General features: G+C 41.6%; 1 protein-coding gene across 3 annotated transcripts in view; it reads right to left on the reverse strand.

Moving 5' to 3' along the window:
* Positions 1-21,435, reverse strand: part of col27a1b (collagen, type XXVII, alpha 1b) — a 107,199-nt gene that overhangs the window by 26,276 nt on the left and 59,488 nt on the right. For all 3 annotated transcript variants that reach the window (XR_004762384.1, XM_035392130.1, XM_035392131.1), the window contains exons 14-28: positions 20,001-20,045; positions 17,292-17,345; positions 16,322-16,366; positions 15,353-15,406; positions 14,655-14,708; positions 14,197-14,250; positions 13,197-13,250; positions 12,917-12,970; positions 12,775-12,819; positions 9,922-9,975; positions 9,634-9,678; positions 9,486-9,539; positions 9,201-9,254; positions 5,141-5,194; positions 3,839-3,892 (exon numbers count right to left, since the gene is read on the reverse strand). Coding sequence is in view for 2 of the 3 variants with exons in the window: in XM_035392130.1 (XP_035248021.1) it covers positions 3,839-3,892; positions 5,141-5,194; positions 9,201-9,254; positions 9,486-9,539; positions 9,634-9,678; positions 9,922-9,975; positions 12,775-12,819; positions 12,917-12,970; positions 13,197-13,250; positions 14,197-14,250; positions 14,655-14,708; positions 15,353-15,406; positions 16,322-16,366; positions 17,292-17,345; positions 20,001-20,045 (774 nt within the window). In the remaining variant the exon portion in view is untranslated. The remainder of the gene's footprint in view (positions 1-3,838; positions 3,893-5,140; positions 5,195-9,200; positions 9,255-9,485; positions 9,540-9,633; positions 9,679-9,921; positions 9,976-12,774; positions 12,820-12,916; positions 12,971-13,196; positions 13,251-14,196; positions 14,251-14,654; positions 14,709-15,352; positions 15,407-16,321; positions 16,367-17,291; positions 17,346-20,000; positions 20,046-21,435) is intronic.

Raw genomic sequence — 21,435 nt, forward strand, 5'->3', positions numbered from 1 at the left:
AAGAAATGGTGTTACTGTGCTTGCACAGCATTTTCATGTCGTTATCTGCAACCTTCGAAACTTGTCCAGAAAAAGGTGTCTGCTAAATAAATAATACATAAAAATAGTGCTACAAATAAGGATTGCCATCTCCAATTCCCTGGGAAATATCATTACATTGTGGAAGCACTCCATATGCCTAATTATGAAGTAGCATGACTAATGATAAGTATATATTATTTATACAATGTGTGAGACCATGCTCCATTTATAAAGAAACAAAACTAATTAAAATTGTATAACAGTTGTGTAATAGTCTTCTAGCACAGACTCACTTTAAAATAATAGGGTAGAAAAAATAACAGCCCTTGTGGGGACACGGGATAGAGAGTGACTGGCATCTCCACGTTACAGGGGGTCAGGTACATCTCCTTGCTCTAAACATGCTTCTGCATGTGACAGCTTTTTCAGCCCATTAACAGCAGGTTTTTCAGGTGATTATCTTTAAATCTGCAGTTGCAAGCTTCTGGAAGTGCGTTCTTGAACAACCTCCAAGATTTCTCTGCAAAACCATATGGAACATAACCCACTAACCTCTCAGGCCATCATAGATAATATATATATATATATATATATAGTCTTGGCTTGGGAGTACACTAAACAATATTTTTCTGGTATGAAGAAAAATTCACTTTCATAATCAGAGGGAACATGATGCATGGGGGGAATTATCTCCTCTTGCCGAGTTGTTTAAAAACAGTGGTGGGTTCTGAGGGGAAAACCGCCTGTGGGACGGTGGCTTCCAAAGTACTTGCTGTGGATTTTACCACATGCCAAGACCAGTGAGCTTTTCTCATAAACGTGATGTTTGATTGAATGATTTTGCGAGTGTGAGTAAACTTGGGAAGTTTAGAGGGAAATCCTTTCCACGTGGGGTCTGTAAGCATCAGTAAATACAAACATTTTACAATACAAACGCTGACAAGGTTACACACACACACACACACACAAACACAGGCACACAAAACTTCAACATTCAACCAAACCAGATACATTTACACACAGATATACGATACTATATACAGACATATATAAATTCACACAAACATACACACACACACACACAACCACAGGCACACAAAGCACATTAAACCAAACAGACGCAATTACACACAGATATACTGATTCTATATACAGATATACAGATTCACACAAACAAACATGCACACACACACACACACACACACTCACACAAGCAGGTACAGGCAGAAACACTTATATGGCGTGACATTAAGCAACAAATGTACTCAAAACAAGTCAGAACATAAATCATATTCTTCATTTTCAGGGATTTCTCACAACCTAAGTAAATTCCTTGGTTACTGGTTATGTTTTGAGACACTGCAGTAGCTGCCATTGAGCCTTTAGTGCTCCAAGGCCAGTTATTAGTGGGGCTACTGATATCTCAGTTCTCTCCATTTTTCCATAATGGAATCCGTGCAGAATGCCCTCCAAAGCTTACATACTGTAATGAACCGAGTTCTTACAGACCGCACTTGATGTCTCAAACATCAAGTCCAGCCTGAGCTAGGACTTTACCGTAATGGGAATCAGGGCACTGACATGAAAACATGATCTACCATACTGTACATGGGTCCACACTTCAGCCTCATCTGTGATACATGGCAAAGCTAGCCTGACCTGCACTAACTTCAGGATAAACATAATGGGGAGGGTAACCAAAGACCAAGTTTTGGGCTGCCTGAGCAGAAAAGCTGACACCCCAAATCCCCACACAATGACTCAAGTTGAAAATACAGCCTGTTCCAGCCAGGCCCTGGTCAAACCTTCTCGCAAGCTTTTTAGATTTCAATTTTTCATTTGTCACAATACGGTCTTGCTGAATCCTGCTGCTTCTTTTCTGACTTCAAAGAGTCCCCTGTGCGAGATTTGAATTTCAGACTCACAGTAGCCACAGTTCGAGCCACAGTAGTGAAAGTTATGGAGTCAGGAAGCACTGTCCATTAAGATTAATTGGAAGCACAGCACATAATTCTATCCAGTAAAAATAAAAAAATACTCTCAGATCTTCACCGTATATAGACATGCCTCATATTATTTCATTCTACCTGCCAGGTAGAAATTGTGGAAGTCAGCTGACTGAAAACCGATGAGAATAGAGGAAAATATGTGTTCAGAGGTTTACTGTCCATAACCCTTCAGACTGCAGTCTATTTTCAGCCAATGCTGTTTTTTTCAGGAACCCTGTATTCTCTCTTAGCTCACCCAAGCAAAAGCTTTTGCAAGAGATGAGTGTGCCCAGCACTGGCATCATTACCAATACAATTACCATCATCATCATCATAGTCATCATTATCATCATAATTTCATCAAAATCTTTTAAGAACCTGTGCCCCTGATGCCTGAAGACAGAATTCTCTGTCTTTCTTCTCTGTTGCATCTTACAAAATTCCACACATTCTGTAGTGGATGTTTTAGGGCCACAAGCCAACAGGTTTTGTGCTGAAGCCAAATGAGCAAAGGCCGGTCATGGGCTGATGATATGTGGAGATTTTGCCGAGCCACCCTTTCAGCGCGGTGCCGCACACCCAGTCAGACAAAGGCCATCCTTCCCCTTCAGCCCTCATGGTGCCTATCCTGCTCTATCTTAGAAGGCCCTCATTACAAGCCAGTACCATCCCATGTTGCCAACGTTCTCTTACTTTGACACAGAGTGATTGTTTCACTTCTCAAGAATCTCAGACTAGGTCTGCAGATAATTCATTACATTTGCTTATAAACAGGCTGGGAAGATGCTGGATTGTCTTAAATATAATTCAGCCAAGCTAATATTTTCCATAGAAATACAACTTGGCTTCACGCTATTGAACTTTTCATTGCTACTTCTTTTTATGAGACGAGAAGTGTTTTACACCACTGGAAGACCTCCAGAAACCATAATGAGCCTTTCTTGCTCATAAGAATACCATCTCTCTTTATATATTGACTCCAAAAATATGTTATGAATGTGTGCCACTCCAAATAAACACATGACATCATTAATTGACACAACAAACAACCCACTAACAGTTAAGTATGTTTTTCTTCAACTTACAATTCAGCAAAATGTTTCCAAAAATTGCATAAAAATGAGATGGCGAGTACGTTTCCCCCAAAAAACACAGCCTGTAATGAAGGGACATGCTTGAGCAACTACTGAATGCACTACTGTCACCTGGCGACATCTCTAATTCTAGCTACAATCTACAGCATGTCATCTTGTTAATGAACAAGATGGGGGCAGTGCCTTAGTCTAGGAAATGTTAATATACTTATTACTGATCTAAAACCTCTTAAAGCAGACATCAAAATGTCTCAAGATATCCCAAACTTAACTGTCAGGGAACCCCAGGTGCATCTGAGGCCATCTTGGCCCTTGACATTAGAATTTTTTATGAATGAGTTTCACAAGCCTTTGTACAGTTCCTGGGGCTTCTCCAGAGCCTTCCTTCATCTATTTTATTGAACCCACTGTATCTGTCTCATAGTAAGTCAGGCAGACATATTAATCTGAGACTGGCATTGAGAGGGGTGAGGCAACACATATTTCACAGTCACACAGGCAAGGTCTGTGCCCAGGGGCCGCTGCTCACTAGCAGTCCCCTTCTGCTTGTGCTGGGAGCAGGGGAGGCCCAGGGCACCAGGAGGAAAAACAGTTTCATGCCCCAATAAACCTGCAGCAGCATAGACCTAGGAGTCATTCAGCTCCCTACTAAATACTGCCCTTCTCATTGGAGCATACTTCAGACTGTTTTACATAGCAGAGTGAGACATAATACAGACGTATTCTAGTTCATACCCGTCTGCCTTTGGGTCCTCTGCTGCCGGTGGGCCCACGAGACCCAGGAGTCCCCTGCGGAACAAAGAGAGGAAAACACACTGAGATTGACGACAGGAACACCGCCCCAACCCCCCCAACACACACACACACAAACCTCCTGTTTCGGGGATCGCAGTTCAGCACGCTGTCTAGCTTGTTATTCAATGCCATTCAAGCCCATTAAGACTCCAGAGCTGACTTGCTGCCCCCTCCGACTACAGTGTTTATATTTGTGTTCAATTATCCTTGGTTCCAACCTCCTCCTGGCCCACTCAACCTGCACCTCAAGGTGTTTCTGGCCACAACTGTGATGTCTACACACCACGCGATGAAAATAAAGAAACAGATGGAGAGAAAACGTTGAGGCCGGAGGTCTAATTAGTCAGGTGTTGGGAGTTCTGAGATGACAGGGCAGTAATTCTTCTTCTGGTCGAGGCTGTCAGGTCCCATCAACTCCAGTACTATGCACCAAGGAAGAATTCCTCAGCCTCCTTACATGTGATCGCCAAGGCAGGCCTTAGTCTCTAATGACAGATGAAGGAGCATTTCACCTTCCAGCCTGCCTTGATTTAATCGCTTTTCATCGCTTGAGGGTTTAGGCCTTTATAGTTATCATTTGTCCCAAATTCCCACGCAGCACCTTAACCCAAGCACAACTCCTGTGGCATTAAGACCTCAAACAAACATGGCAAAGATGGCTATAGTGCGCTGACAGCAAACTTGGTCACAAAAAGGCACAACATTTGTTTATCAATCCACAAAGGACAGAATTCACTTTTCAAAACATTCCAGATATTCCGAGCATTCTGTCTGATCAGCTTAGCATTGTACAGACAGTTAATGGAGAGACAGAGAATGTGGAGGAGAGGGTTTAACAAACTGCAAGTCTACACTCTCAGCCACTCGGAATACACAAACCCACACAGCTTATTTGTAGTGTGGGAAATGGATTGGAAAATTAACAGAAGCTAAGTATGAAGTAATACTTCAAAGTCAAACTCCCTGGTTATCAGGAGTTGGACCCACCTTTGAAGCCATTTGTCTTATGCTGACAAAAAAAAAGCTATTAAGTATCAGGTTTTTTGCAATTAATGGGCCAGATAGTAGTTTCTCCCCTCAGAACACAAGGTCTATCCATTTCCCTATTCACCAAATCTTGGAAGGCTGAGTGTTTCCTATAAAACTGTATAAAACATGACATTAAATAATAACTTGTTCTGAGGTTATTTTAAATTATAATCCCATTATTGGGCATGTTCACTGTGGGCAAAAGCAACTTACTGGTGGCCCTGGTGGTCCAGAAGGTCCGCTTGCACCTGGTGTCCCTGGGTGTCCCTATAAACACAATACATTAAGAAATACATACAATAAGGACAATGAAAAAATTTCATATCCTGATTTTCTGTGTGGGTGGCGTTGGATGCTGTAAAAGCTGTAGAAAGGAAACTTTGAGGGTGTTCAGCAATAAAAGTGAATATATTGTGGTGGCAACCCTAATGATGACTGGTCACATTAAGTCAATGAACAGGAACAGAAATGCTCGGCTCTGGTGTGTGGTTTTGAACATCTGCAGGATCGCTTTGTGCTTCGGGAATTCTCTGCTGCAGAGCAGAGAGTGAGCCAGAGGCCCAGGAATATTTACCTCCCCATGCTAGCAGTCTTAAAATGAGGCCATTTTGTTATTACAAGGGGCCGAACAGGCTATAATTGTTGGTTAGTGCACACACACCATCAGTTTTCTTAAATGCCAGCAGTTGAGCAGTTCACCTGAATGATTGATGTCTTCCATAAAACTATTAACAACAATGTTGACTGTGGTACCTCCATATTAAAAATGGGGTACTTGATGAACCTTTAGCAAAATGTACCAATTTTTTTCAGTTTTCATTTATGGAGCTTGTCTCCCTAAGGCTGTCAAGCCTGGAATTGATTAGAAGTTAAATATAATGAAAAAAATGTAATAATATTACGAAGAGTAGGATCAACCAAGCAGGATCCAAGTATTCTTAAATCCCATCAGTATCCATTATATGATTCATAAAATGACAAAACAGACTATATCACACATTTTAAAAAAGGAAATGTGTTTTTTTTGCCTGGCTGTTGGAGGATACCTTGATATCTTATTACATATCTAACTCTGATAGACTAAGATGACTCATCATTTCTTTCACCCCCCCCCCCCCCCCCCACGTCATTCATTGAGATGAAACAGATCTCATGCCTTGAACATGCGTACAGGGGGGTCAGACAATGGCTGGCAAATGAAAGGAATGGTCCCAGTGAGGAATGTGGAACCCAGACATCCTGACTCCTCAGAGCTGGAAAGCAGGGACCTTCAGTGGTGACCTTCAGCCTGACTCCCCCTCCTCCTTTCCCAATTTTTGAAAGAGGGTCATCGTCAATCAAGTGTGACATTAGCATTTCGGGACTGAATCTGGGACTGGAAGCTCATTTCAGGTGAGCCAGTCAGCACAGACTGGGGAAAGTTATTGAATTCTCCTACACAGGTGCAAATTCCTAAGCAGGCTGTGAGAGTCAGATTGTCAGCCAGGAGGTGATCTTAGTCAGTTATTGTCTGACATTTCATCTGTTACAAAGATTTTTAATACGCAATATGTCCTCCAAGTACAAATACTTCAGTTCTTACAGAGCGCAGGTCAGGTCATTATTAATATAACACACCAATACATATCATACAGTACCGTGTTATGGAATATATTCTGTATCCCATTAACAGAGCAAATTTTTATTATAGCAAAGCACAGAAGCTTATGCAGTGGAACAAGCTAAATCCTATTAGGAAACTGAAAACCGTTGACTTGTTATTTCAGTATTGCTCTGCCTCAGGAAACTTATCAATCAGGACCATATCCTCGCTTGATCGCATGGTGAGGTTTTGTTTGGCAGTAAACATCAGCACCCTCTAGTGAGATCGAGCCCTCACAGGATAAACGCATTTCTGTTGGACAGCAGCCGAAAAGGTATACTTGAGCATGATGCCTGGGGTGATCTTTGTGCCATCTTTTAAGTTGTAACATATGAGATTTTATCTTATATGTTTTTTTCACATATTCAATACAATGCTAAAAATGACCTAGCTTCCTTACTACCTTACAAGATATTTAACAATACTATTTCACAGTAAAATACTGTAATCAGAATTTTACTGTGAAAACAATGGCTACCTGGATTTGGCAAGATTTAACAATAATATCCACCATAAAATATTGTAATCAGAATTTTATGGTGAAATCCATGGTTACCTGGATTTTCCAATATTTAACAGTAATATTTCACAATGTAATCAGAATACTACTGTGAAATCAACGTAAGATACGCAATATTACAGCAGAACATTTTATTTGAATCGAACTAGATTGTGCAGAATTATGGGATATGGCAGCTGTGGTTGACACCTAATGAAGCCGCACCAAAGGCAAACGACTAACACAGACAGATACGGTCAATATTAAGCAGTATTACGTTTTATTTCAGATAGGCCTACTAACAGTGGCTTCCCCTTTATGACTTTATATATAGCTATATTTTTAAGTCATGCAGCGGAGATAGTTGTGCTTTCAATTGTAAGGCTTTGTAGCTGGAGTGTTTTGTGTCAGATTTATGGAGGTAATTGTTAACCTCAGTCAAGCCATCTAAAATCGTAAAATCAATGAATGGATCAACAAATGAATGATCTTTCTGGTTCAAGTAATTTATCGTTTCTTTTGAAATAAGGTACAATATCCTATATTTGGGAAGTGGGTATTGCGTGATTTAACATAATCGTATACTGAAATTATTAGCCAACTGGTCAGTTTAATTGAACGTTTTACAACAGCAATGCTTCTAACAAGCAATGTTTAATTAGGTTGTGTTATTGTGTCATTAAAACACATGTGCCATCAATCTACCTTGACTTTCAGTCATTTTCTTTGTTTCATTCAGTGTTTTGAAGGAAAGAGGCATTATTGCATGTACCTTGTAGAAACAATGCCAAACATGTCTATGAAACTGAGAGCTTTTGTTTACTGGTGCTTCTTGGGTATCAACCCAGAGAGGGGCTTAATAACAGAAAATGTTAACAGTAAATTACTGTGAAGCTTACTGTAAAAGCACTGCAACTAGTAGTAAATTTACAGCCAATTTTTTTTTACAGTGTACCTCCCACACAATCCAATATCACTGCAATGGAGACAACTAGACAAGGTACAGTAGGACCAAGTGAACTAGAGTTCTCTGTGCTTATACTGTTATGCACTGGACAGTCTGGTAGGCACACTTCAGATTTATGGTTCAAGGAATCACATTTCCTTTTCCCATCATAGCTACATGACTACTAATACACAGACCAGTAACACAGCAACAACAATGGCTGAGTTTCATTTAAATGAAGCTTAGACCAGACTGGGAGTGGTGCACAGGCCCCCGAAAAGAAGCTACTTGTTTCATTTTCAAATTACGTCATGTTAACTTCATTGGGTCTTTTGATGGGCAGACACTGTGGCTTATTGAGTCCAATGGAAATGTCTGTTTTGCGTTAGGAATTTTAATGGCTTTCAGACGGCAGAGTGCGAAGCAGCAGACCGTTAACCGAAGTGCTCCTCTGTTTGTCGGGACCGGCCCCTTGATCCCGCTCGGTACTGTGAACCGGACCGTGGAGCCAGGCTCTCCGGTGCTCTCAAGCGGCAGAGAACGCTCAGCGGCATCCAGCTGCCGCGGCGACACATGTGGAATTACTCCTGAGTTTTATCACACCGCGCCACAAGGTGAGAGGCCGCTGCGGAGCCGAAGTTTTGGCATCGCACAGTGGACCTGTCAGCAAGGGATTAGATCATTCGATCACAGAGCAATGACGCTTAATTGGTCCCACAATGCTGCTGGGCCAGGCCCGGCAGAACAGACATTTAGGTGGGAGGTGGACAGGAGAGGTGACAAACTGCCCTTTGTCCAGTTTATAGGCTTCAGAAGGCCAGTCTTCCAGCAAGTGACTTCACAGTACTGACACTGATGGTTTTTGCAGCTTGTTGATGGTAAAGAATGGACTTAGTTCTGCAGCCATGATCAGAAACAGGAAAAATTCCCTGGCGGGTCCTAACTGACATGTGCTGTTGCAGCTAACATTCTCTGAGACCCTGACCCAAGGTTTTCCCCAGGATTGAGTTGTCTGTGTATAGAAAGCATAAAGAAGTGTCCAAACTCCCTCCCAGTCATTCTCAGCAGCCAGGCCCTCCTCTCTGATACCTCAGACCAGCTCTATCGCCAAGCTTTTCCCCTGTCAAACTCCATGTCTGAATCTTACACCGTGGAAACAGAGAGAGGGTCCAGACTTACTCCTTACCATCGCTCCCTTTTCTCCGGGAGGGCCAGGCAGACCCATCTCTCCACGGTCCCCCTGAAATCACAGACAGCCAGTGAGTCCAATGTACACATCATGCAGAGCACCTTCTGTTCATCAGACACTAACAGGGAGAACACAGACTACACCCTTTCTACAGCTGTACAGCTTTCAGGGGAAATACAGTGACCTTAGGGTCCTTGCAGGGTACCAAACCCAATACAATGAAAAAATACATGTCTTGTAGAGCAATACATTAATCAGTTCTTGCTCAGACACAAAACTCACCTTTTCTCCTGAAATTCCGGTCTCACCAACAGGTCCAATGAAACCCACAAGGCCCTGAAGTGCATTGTGGGAAATGCATGGGATTAGATAAGTGTAATGAGATGTAAACACGCAGAAGAATACACATGAAACAAAGATGAGCTCTTACCCTTTCCCCGACCACTCCAACCTTTCCAGTGATTCCAGGCTCACCCTGTGTTACAAGCCTCAGTTAAGAGTTTCAATAAACATTCATACATATACACAGCACATCTGAAGGACAGTTGAGAAGATGAGGACACAAGACACACAAGTAAACCTGTACCTTAAAACCAAAGACTATTATGATTGGGTACAGACGTGGTATGCAACCAGAGAGATATGCTTCAATTCAAAGTTAGTGAATGATTAACAGATTCACTGATTACATATTGGCTATATTCAAAGCAGGTCTCACCTTCAATCCATCAGGACCTATTTTCCCAGGGAAACCCTTCCTCCCAGGCCTACCCTAAACAGAAGACAGAAAAAGCTGTCAACGCTCTCACTCCAATGCCTGTCCACTTTCCCCTGATAGCCAATCACAGCCTGCTGTCAGGACTGCTATCCACACAATACAAAAAGATATGAAAAGCAAGCTAGATGGTAATAATGGAAGATAGCAAGCTAGATGGTATAACCTGCAATGATTGCATGTGTCCCTCAAAAAAGGGAGTGCTTTTACTGGCATAGAGCAAAAAAATAAAAAAATAAAAAAGTCCTCACTTTCTATTTCTTTATCTGTTTCTGAATTGGCGGTTTGCCCAGTGTATCCTTCTTAAACTCAGTTAATAGCTTGCAGTTTCTCTGTAATCGACACACATAAACTACATTCTTTATCACATAAACTTAGCCTATAGTTATGTCATAGATTTGTGAATTAAAGAGCAGCATTTTTCCCAAACAGTTGTCAGCTATAGATAGGATGACATTATATTGCATCTTAGAAAATAATAATGTCCTTCTACGTATTTGGTTATCGGTTTTTAGCTTACAACAAGATTTGTAGCTAAAAACGACAGCCTGTTTAAAAATAAGGCTAGAGTAGGCCTAATGCAAATGCACATTCTTACATAATTCAAAAATAAAAAAGCATTATTCAAATCAAAATTTGTGCAATTTGACTTCACTTTTAAAGTTAAGAACCTTTCAAAGTTCTGAACAACCCCCATTCCCAATGGTTGTTCTGGAGTAGGGGGCTTAGGGGTGAATCTACTCTACTATGTAGACACACAGCCACAGGGAGAGAGATACGGTGCACATCTACCAGCCTCCTTCCACTGATATCTTACTGTCAACCTTTAGTTATCTAAACACGTGAACCACCTACATCGAGCACAAACATACTTTGTGGGAGGGAACACGTGTGATGCTTTTTAGCTGGGGAACATTCAAAAGAAAACTGTCCTTCTTCTATCCACCTCTTGGCTCTGATGAGATGTTCACTTTCTCCCACGTGTTGAAGGGTAAAATGGCATCCCAGGCTACTGAGATAATCAGTACTTTGCTTTAGTGGGCGTGTAATTGATCTTCAAGCAGGGCAGCTTTCCCAAAACCAGATGTTACTGCTTTTGCAAAGAAAAATGGACTGAGCAGCCCAGGAAGTTTCAGTCATCATGGCAACAACAAGCCAAGGAATATCATTAAATTACTACAGCTATGAACGTGAGACCGAACCACGATTTTTAGCTTTTATCATCAGCCTCAGATGCCCCATAGCATCTAATGTTCTTGCAGACCCCAGCGCCAGCATGAAGGAATTACTGCTGTTCTGGTGAGTTACAACATTTACGCGCTCTCATTCCATTTTGCCCTAGTGGTGTTTGTTGTTACAGACATTTTTTGTTATGGTTCAGAGAGTTTTTCACGCTTTTTTGCTCTCTCAGCGGTTGTACACTGTTGCCATGCAAACCGCTCTTCATAAAAACCAGTGTGTTTCCTGCAGAGATTAACGGGGAGGGCAGACAGCTGTTTGAATGAAATGCTGGAAGAAAGTCCAATGGCATCCATCCAGGGACCTCGGACCCCGCCTCCCCTCCAACAGACAGAGAGACAGCGCAGCAGCAGTGTGTGGCTCTAAGTGGCCTACTATCCGCATTGCACTGACACACAACACCCCCGAAGGCACTGTACATCGGTGCTAGAGAAGAGCATCTCTGTAAATTACAATGAGATCCTTAGAATTAAAGTGTTGCAGGAAGGCGAGCTACAATCAGGACAATTAGTTCAGGACAAGATTTGGCTAAAAAGGGTGGGCTGATTATTATTGCGCTAGAGATTTAAAAAATATTTCTGAACATATGTTTCCAGATGTTTTATTGTAAATCTTTTTACTTTTTTTTTGCTTTCCAGCACAGGGGTTTAATCAGATATTAATTTAATCAGCAGCAATTCAGCTAAAGAAATAGGTATTATCTTAATGTAGCATTAAATGACATACTTCAGCATATAATTTAAGCATAAAGATGGCATGACTTTAATTTGGGAAAATGTATAAATAAATAAAAAATGCAGTGCAGTTGCACGTGTTACTGATATTTATAGTAAAGAAGCAGGAATTCATTATATTTTTAAATCAAACTATAATTAATTTCATTCTTCATACTGGTAAATCCAGTTCTTATATTTTAATTAATTTAATCATATTGAAAAGAGTCATAGCAATTATCACCACCTGGTGGCCATTTAGTGAAACAGCAATTTTTTTAAGGTAGAGATTGGCAGCCCTTTCAATTCTTTCATAGTTGGACCCATCACTGTGTAGGTGCTTTCCAAACAGCGTGACGTATGACAGAGATTTCATCAGAAATTCCACGTAGTGCTTCAGTTTCAGAAATGTCGCTTAAAGTATGTAATGTCAGCACATCGCTTATTAAAATATGGCTTCTCATCAAGTCAATTTTTGAATTCTAACTTCAGTTTAGAAAAATAGAGCTTCAAAGGAATGACAATAGCGGGTTTGGTTATTAGTATATTTTGCAAATTTTTTCATCAACGACATAATATTGCAGAATGTTTCATGTTGCCAACATAAAATGATTGGAGAGCATCAACTTTTAAATACAAGCTGCAAGGGTCATAAGGTGAATACAGCATCCATGCAATTTAGTTCTGCACTGCACTCATACAGGCTTTGGGCCACAAAGAACTATTTTTGAATCACAAACAAACCAAACTTACACAAGCCCAGAGCATGACAATGGAAAACCGCCCTGAATGGAGACTGGGTATTTTTATCCATCACAATGAGACTTTTAAAACTGAAACTCACTTCCAGTCCAGGGGCCCCAGCTGGTCCAAGCGGCCCTTCATCTCCCTGAAAACAGTACCAATGTCAGTCCTCAGTGCCGAAACAGGAAACACTGATTCATCGCTTCATTTTGAACAGGACAAGAGCCAAATGACATTCTCACCTCCAGTCCAACCGCTCCTCGTGGGCCCGGTAAACCCCTCGCTCCTGGCTTTCCCTGGGGAGCCAAAGCTCACATTACAGATCGCCATACATACAGCCCCAGGAGAAAATGCACTGGCCCAGAATAATTTCAAGCAAAAGCCAATACCAAATTTCCCTCCAAAAATCACACCTTACTATCCATTACACGTTATCAAAATAACGTGTAATGGATACATGGACTTCCTTGTATTTCGTAGATAGAATTAAGAATAAGCAGTGTGTGGATGCGTGTTACAGACCTTCAGTCCCTCTGGGCCATTCTGTCCCGGTGGTCCAATGTCACCTGGAAAACCCTGCACACAAGAACAAGCACAAGGCCTGATGGTCATTACCATAATGAGACAAAGTGCACCATTCTAACAGCTTGGTCTTGGGATTGGTTCCTTTATAACTGAACAGAAAAACAACAATGCAGACAAGGGAATGTAGAGCCAATTTATAAACAGGGTTGTATTTAGATCTATTTGTACAAAAGCATGAAATGATTTAATAATTGCAATTATGAATGTGACTTTGTTTTGTCTATAAAGATACTGCAATTAGTCAGTAAGAGCTTTGTTTCCATGGAAAAGAAAAACATTGAAAAATGCATTGTACTTCATATTAAAAAACTATCGGACAAACAGAAAATATGCATCATATTTTAAAATAGTGGTGAATCAGTTCTTAATGTCTTAAGTAGGCTTGATTTAGCTGAAAAAGTCAAAAGTAGTTCACATTTTATGTCATTCTGAGTTCAAATCAGCAGCTGCCCTGAGTGTGGCTGAGAACAATTGAGAGCTTTTGGCACTACTTCAGTACACCACCAAAGTGCACAGTACCGGCAGCAGCAGCAATGTGGATAAAAAAACTCCAGCTACGCTTGGAGCTGAATAACAGAAAGCTCTCATTCATTGTTAAATTCTTAGCATAGCCTTTTTTATGTGTTCTGAGCTTGACTGAGACCTGCCCTCTTATGTGAACAGGTCCAAAGAAGTGCTGGGAGAGAGCTGCAATCTAGCCAAGGCCATTAGAGGGAGCGATAATCAAGTATTGTGTGAGGAAAGTTTCCTGTACGTTGGGCAGTCAACACTTCCTCTGCCTTAGGGTCAGTGAGAGGGTCACATGGCCGGGCATATTTCTACACAGCTGGGTCACTCAGCTGCATACCCAATGGGATGTGCACATCCGGGTCAAAAGAACAACATGACAGTGGTATAAAGCTATATCCATGTTAGTGTAATGTAGCCAAGCACTTACCTCTAGACCTGGAGGACCGGGTAAGCCATCTGGACCTTTGTCCCCCATCTTCCCCTGTGAATAAGACAATAAAAAACAAATGTGAGTAAAAATAGGTGCATATGCTAGTGAGGATTTTGAGTCAAAATTCATCTCCATGACTCTTATCATCTTGAGTACATCAGACTCTGTTTAAGAATGCTTCTGCGATACAGTCCAATCACATGAGGTGATCCCTTGAATTGCTATACCTATTTAAAGGGGAACACCCATACTGGGTGTCAGAATGTATCCAATTGCACTAATTGTAATAAGGTCAATGAGTCAGTATCCTGGCCTAATTCCCAAATAAATCATCTCTGTTAGCATGGCTACCTAATCAACCCCCAGGTTTACTGGCTTAATAATAACCTATAACCACACATGGAAAAGGACCATTATGAATGGATTGAGTCACAGCAACTCAACGGGAAGATCACCTGTGGTCCAGCCTTCCCCCGAGGCCCGGGCAGTCCTGGTAAGCCCTGTACACCCTGGGACACCCACACAGGGAGAGTTAGAGAACACAGTCCACATACCCCTACACCCAGAAATGTGTGAACCACCCCAACATGACAACAGTAACAAACACACATTACTTTATAGCTGCTCAGCCCAGCTCGCGTACTTCTCTACTGAATGAGGACATCAAAGTGAAGTTAAAAAGTACCAAATTGATGCTTACATGTTTCAGAAACCCAACCTGTGCGTGCTTTGAGGGCTCATACAGAGATGAAAGCCACACTTGTGGAAGGGAGTTGTAAATCAGTGTAAATTCATAAGAAAGGGGAAATATGTTCACGTCACTGAGTGAAACAAGGAACAGGGACATTTCTGGGCTTGTGAAGAACCTTCCTTGCTTTTAAATATGCAAACTTACAAAACTCCCAGGAGGTATATAGCCACATATTAAAACTGATATTCATGTAAAATTAACGATTAATGTGCAGAATCTCGAATCAGCACCACTGTAACTCCATCTGAATAATATAGAGTAAAATATTTTTCTTATTGGATAGGGTTTCACTGATGTCACCAGAGGGAATGGACATCTGGCCAATACATTTAAAAAAGAGCGGGCACACACAAAGAGAGGCTGATGCGAGAAATGTAGGCATTAATTAAAAGAAGCAAATACCTTGTCACCTTGGAATCCAACCTCTCCCTGCTCCCCAGGCAGACCAACTTCACCCTGAAGAGAGGCAAGAGTGATGTTAACAAGGAGTACATGTGCTTTCTAATGTTATTCACATTCAAAAACAGCATTTGGACCCAACAGAGTTAATAACATATATGGAGTACTGAAGCTTAATATGCATTCATTTTTGAATGATATATTACATTCTGAAGATGGCAGCCAAAAAAGACATCGGTGCTGGTGCCAAGTTCAACATTATGAAGAAAGAGAATACAGGAGGTCAAGAGCTCCTTCTGTGAGCCCGGGAATACACTTTCATTGACTACAAGGAGCGAGACTGTACTGTAGCCAGTGAGAATATATAATAGCCTGACATAACTGTACTGTATGTCAGATGGACACAGCCTGTGAGACTCCATGGTAATCTGTGAGACTGTACTGGAGGTGGTATTGCAGCCAGCTGTGTCAAAGAGGCACACTATGCCCTCCTAAGGGGCTCAGACTGCTATCATCTCACTTCCTAAAAAACAGGCAGGTCTCTGTCTGGGCCACAGCTCATTGGCATTCCTCTGCCTTTGGGATTGTCTGAATGTATGTATCTACAATTCATGTGTGGGTCTTTAAAGCCACCTGCCCGCTCACCCTGCACACAGACCGATTCGAAAGAGTCTCACTGGTGTGCTGCAGACGGGGCAGGGGGTCCCCTGAACCGTTCTGTTAAAAAGCACTCGTTTCTGAATTGTGAATATACGGAGGCCATGGTCTGGTGAGCATGGCCCATGCATGGCAGGAAGAGTCAGACTTCACACTGCAGGTTCACTTGAGCTGTGTGAAGGGCTCTAGGCAATACAGTCACATGCAATACAAGCAGGGGGCATTAACTATATGCGTCATACAGAGTAAACAATAATGCAGCACTTAGATCACATGCGTTGTAAACACAGGCCAATAAGGGAGTATTCAGATCACCTTATCACCTTTCAGTCCTGGTTCTCCAGGGTTTCCTGGCACCCCCTGAAAAACAGCAGCACTCCCATTAATACGCCTGATGTTACATCTCACTGTCACACCAGTACCTCACCCCCTCCCATCACTTCCTCAAATGGCACATATAAATCAATACACACAATGCATGTGATATACCGGAATGCGTGTTTCATAAACCCCCATTAATAGTCTTTAATAGCAAAAGGGTGCTCTTGGGTGTTTATATCTATTAAAATAACAAATCCAGAATCCAATTTCAATGTCCGTTAGAGATAAACAAAGAAAATGTAAATAACCCTGTAGCAGAGCTTCTCTGTTTCGTTGTAATGAGCAGAAGGGCAAACTTCTGGGAATAGCAGGATGTAAGAATTAATAGTGCACATAGAATTTCACTTTTCTTTGAAAAACAGCAGCTATCAAATAACCTACAAACCCGTTAATTGATTAACGTTAAGTATCTCATCTTATGTTTAGCGATAAACTTACGGTGGTAGATGAACCAGTTGAACATGGTGTGATTTTAATAAAATGTTTATGAGAAACAAAAATATAGCATAGCACGAAAGAACAAACCTGCTGAAGTGAAAAATAAATAAATAAATAAATAAATATCGGATTACAAAGGATTCTTGGGCACTATTCTAGAAAATTTAAATGAGAATTCACACAAGAACATTGTAGCAGTGGGCTACAGTGTCTCTGCATATTGTATTCATACATGTTTCCTGAGTCTAGTCAGAATTTCCTGGTTCTGCAAAATGTTGTACAAAAGAAACGCTATCTTATAAATCCTTTCTAGCTTATTATATAACACAGGCAAACGTCTTCAATGGAGAGCATTGGAGGTAACAGGACACCTACGAAGTCATACGCTGGAATGTTCTGTGCATGCAAGTCCCTTTTGACCCCTTTAGCAGCAGCTGGATTAGACTGGATCATTTGGGATAATCACCTTGAGTCCATGCGGTCCTGACAAACCCATGTCCCCAGGAGGCCCCATATCGCCCTGGCACCCACAGCGGGGAGAAACAGAGCCATGTTAGACAGTGAAATTATCCTTATCATCATGAAGAAATAATCAGGAAACAAAGAAGAGTGACCTCACTACCAGCACAGAAATAAAACAAGCCAAGTCAAGTATACACTGTACCTTCTGCCACCTACACTGACAATGAAGCCAACTTGGGATGAATATCTTTTTCTGTTAAGCATTTGAAATGTGCATTTTAATGACAAATAACATGTGCTCTACAAACAAAGTTTCTTCTTATTGTTGTTGGTAACAAAAAGTGTGCTTTTCATGTAGATTCTGTGCAGTACTCTCTATCCATCCATTATCTAACCTGCTTGATCTGGCTTATGCTGGAGCCTATCCCAGCGTGCATTGGGCAGAGAGGTAGGAATACACCCTGGACAGGTCACCAGTCTATCACAAACACCATTCACATGCACATTCATACCTAGGGGCAATTTAGACTCTGCAATTAACCTAACCTGCATGTCTTTGGACAGTGGAAAGAAACCAAAGTACCCGGAGAGAACCCACGCAGACATGCATGCAAACTCTCGGGCCAGGATTCGAACTAAGGACCTTCTTACAGTGAGGCAACAGTGCTACTCACTGTGAAGTACCGCAAATGTTGTTTTGTTTTGCAGTGAGTTGATGCTCCATCCCATCAAGAATTGCTTGAAATTTCTTTATTTTCACATGCAGTTTTTCTGGGCTTGGTTGGAGTCATGGACCCTTCTAACCATATATAACAATAATACTACAGGTCATCCAACACATATTAAAAGTAATTCCTGGCCAGAGTTCAAAAGTTTCAACATTGCCTGGTCCAAATGAACTTGAAATATTCAGTACATAATCACCAACACGGACACTTGATAAGCAGTCATCCATGAACTTGAGCCCTGGATTTAACTAGAATAAACACTTGGAGAGAAATGAACCATACCGAGGACTGATGCTAATGGGAGAACTTGTACCATATATCAACTACGACCCATGCTGTGCACCCCTCATGTAGAAATATATGATAAAAACATACATCCCATATCAAAGCTGGTCATTACATCTTTCCTTGAACTAACGTTACAAAAAACTTTGCATTCTGAAAATTCACCAGACCAAAATGATCTATTTAATGTATAACTCAGATGATCACTTATGGTTTAAACACAGAGCATGAATGGAAATCCAAGCAGTAAGGTTCACCTGACCTCAGGGCAGTAGATATAAAAAGTGCAGTTCACATGCGACCAGCCACAGATATAGTTGGGGTAAGGTTAACGCTCGGTTCAGGTTATAGGGCTCACAATATACTGCAGCACAACTGTGTCTGTAATTTACTTACTGACAGCATTTCATAAATTGTTTCTAAATAATGAAACACACTTGATTATCAGTTTACAAATCTGCATTGTGATTGGCAGAACTTGTGATTGTTTGTCATCTGAGCAATCAATTACAAATGTTTTCTACTCTGCTTTGCGACTCCACTCCATAATTTAAGGACAGCTGATTTATTGTGTCACAAATATCTTTAAAGCAAAAAGCAACGAATGTGCAAGTGGAGGTTTGCCACCTCCAGACGCATAGCGTAAGCCATGGTTAACACTGTTGCTGATTCAAAGGGCAGCGCCATGCGACGAAATGAATAAAATTACACACTAAAACCTGTCATCAGAGCATCACTAATTGAAAGCGTGGTGTCACTTCCCTGGATGGCTCTCTCCCCATGCAAAAACACTGTTTACTCTGTCTGCCTCAGATTGGATACGGAGTCTCTATTGAACACAGTGCGACATTTTTAACAGTTGTAATCAGAGGGCCTCTAACATCACAATTACTGGCATTATGAAGTCCTGGAATAGTGTAGGAGGAAAGGCAAACTTGGGAAACATGTAATCTACAGTTATTATGTGGCTTGGTGCTGGTTTGTAAATGCCTCGTGCTCTTGGAAAGCTTATTTTAGGAGTTTGAAATGCACCAGCTCCCTCATTAGACCCTAAGATTGACAGTGCATTCCCCTGCATTTATAAAGCCTCTGTTCAGTCAGATCACAGCGCACTCTCCCACCTACAGCCAGAGCAATGCACAGAATGAGGGTGTGTAGCATCAGTTCGACTCATGGAAAGAGTCAAAAAGCCACATTCAGCCCACTTTTACATTACATAAGTACTGAAAAAAATGATACACAGAAAAAACCTTCAATGATATTGAAGGGCTTCTTAGCTCTCAGTTTACCCTTTTACATATTCCGAAACCAAAAAAAAAAGTTATGAGTATAGAAACCTAATCACAAGTTTACAAAACTATAAAAATAAAAATATAATATTATTATACACATATGCTCACCAAATAAAAATAAATATCCTTTCCAACCTGAAATTTGGGGTTTTATAAAACAACATGGTGGCACGCAGTGGGACCTCCTTACACTGCGGGAGGAGGCCAGGGGAGGAGCCACAAAGGCCCCCCAGTGAGCAGGGGCCCACTCACCTTCGAGCAGGCAGAGCACCACTGAAAGAGAGACTCTACTACTGCAGCTGTCTGTGCTCTGAGCCAAAACACTCACAGGACATGCACAAGAGGAGCAGAGAACGAGCGTAAAAAAAGAACCGTAAGCAAAGAGTTAATGGATATCGATATACTCACAATAAGTCCAAGAACTCCATTAGGACCTGGGGCACCCATTTCTCCCTAGGAGAGAGAGCAGATTTCTAAGGTTATTGGCTCTATTTTAAACAAACAGAGTCTGAAGAGAGGCTCAGTGTTCACCAAGCCGGTGGGAGGGGGAAGACCTCGGCCTCTGTCCCTTGATAGCTTGTGTAATCTGGAGCTCCCATCTCCCCAGCCAAGCTAATGAAAGGGGCCTGGTGTGGGACACAGAGAGAGGCTTGTTGTCCAGCTCCGCCGGCCTACTGCTACATGCCATGCCCACTTCCTCCCGCACCGGCGGCTGGGATGAAAAGAAAGTGTTTTCTTTTTTCCTTTTTTTAGGAAGGGGAGATAGTGGTTACCGGACTCACGATGACCTCCCCAACTCATTCCTGAAGGAAGTAAGGGAATTCTGAACAGTCGCTTTCCCTTTTTTAGTAAGATTCCTGATAGGTCAGTTATAAAAAGTGTGAACTGAGGTTGAGGCTTAAGGTACCATTGAATAAGCACAAAGTCCTGCACAGAAAGCCCCCCACTCTCAGTCCACACCTGGACTTAAACTGTGCTAATCCAGTCAGTCACCTGAAGGAAGTGGCAGTGAGGTCACAGTATCCGTCCCTCAATCACAATACTTGAGCCCTTGTGACAGGCACCTATTTCCGTTTTGTGCTTAAAACAGTACTTTCAAACTGGCCACTTTCCTAAACTACTTGAAAACTCAAGTAACTCTCTGGAGGCCAAGCTTTCAGACTAAAATTAGAAAGAACCCTGATCCAAAAGCAGGGTCCAAAGCAGGCTCTGGTAACATGACCAACTGCCTGTCTTAACCCATTTCAGATCTGTTACATGTACTTTCCAGAAGAATTATACAGCATAAGATGTAAGACTATGGGGTGTTTGACTTACTACTAGTAAAACTTTGCACATCCAAAGATTGTATACAGAATGGCATTTCACACTGCAATATGGAAAACTCCAGCCAGTGTTCTTAATGACACACTTCCTGCTGTAGTATAATATGAATTTTAAAAGTTCAAATCCTTTGTTTTGAGAAGTAATAGCAATCAGATTGGATTCATTAAGGGCTCAGGGCAGGAAATCTTGTGGTGCACAGGCAGCCAGGCACAGATTGGATGAAATGCAGGATTTCTTAACTATGGAAAATGAAGGCGAGATGTTATTTTTAGCTGTCCAATTATTGTAACTGCTGAGTAGCTTCTTTTGCAGAAATGTGCATCAGAGAGCATGTGCGTGTGTGTGTGTGAGTGTGGGTATAAGTGTGTAAGTCTGTGAAAATGCATTTGTGCACAAACCTGTGTTCATGTTCTGCATGTGAGAATGTCCATGAACAACATGCGCTTTTGAGATTCACATGTGCATATGTTCATTTGAGTGTGTGCATGTGTGCATACAGTATATGCTTGTATGTGCC

This window comes from Anguilla anguilla, chromosome 14, assembly GCF_013347855.1.
Source record: "Anguilla anguilla isolate fAngAng1 chromosome 14, fAngAng1.pri, whole genome shotgun sequence".
In the NCBI taxonomy this organism is placed as follows: domain Eukaryota; kingdom Metazoa; phylum Chordata; class Actinopteri; order Anguilliformes; family Anguillidae; genus Anguilla; species Anguilla anguilla.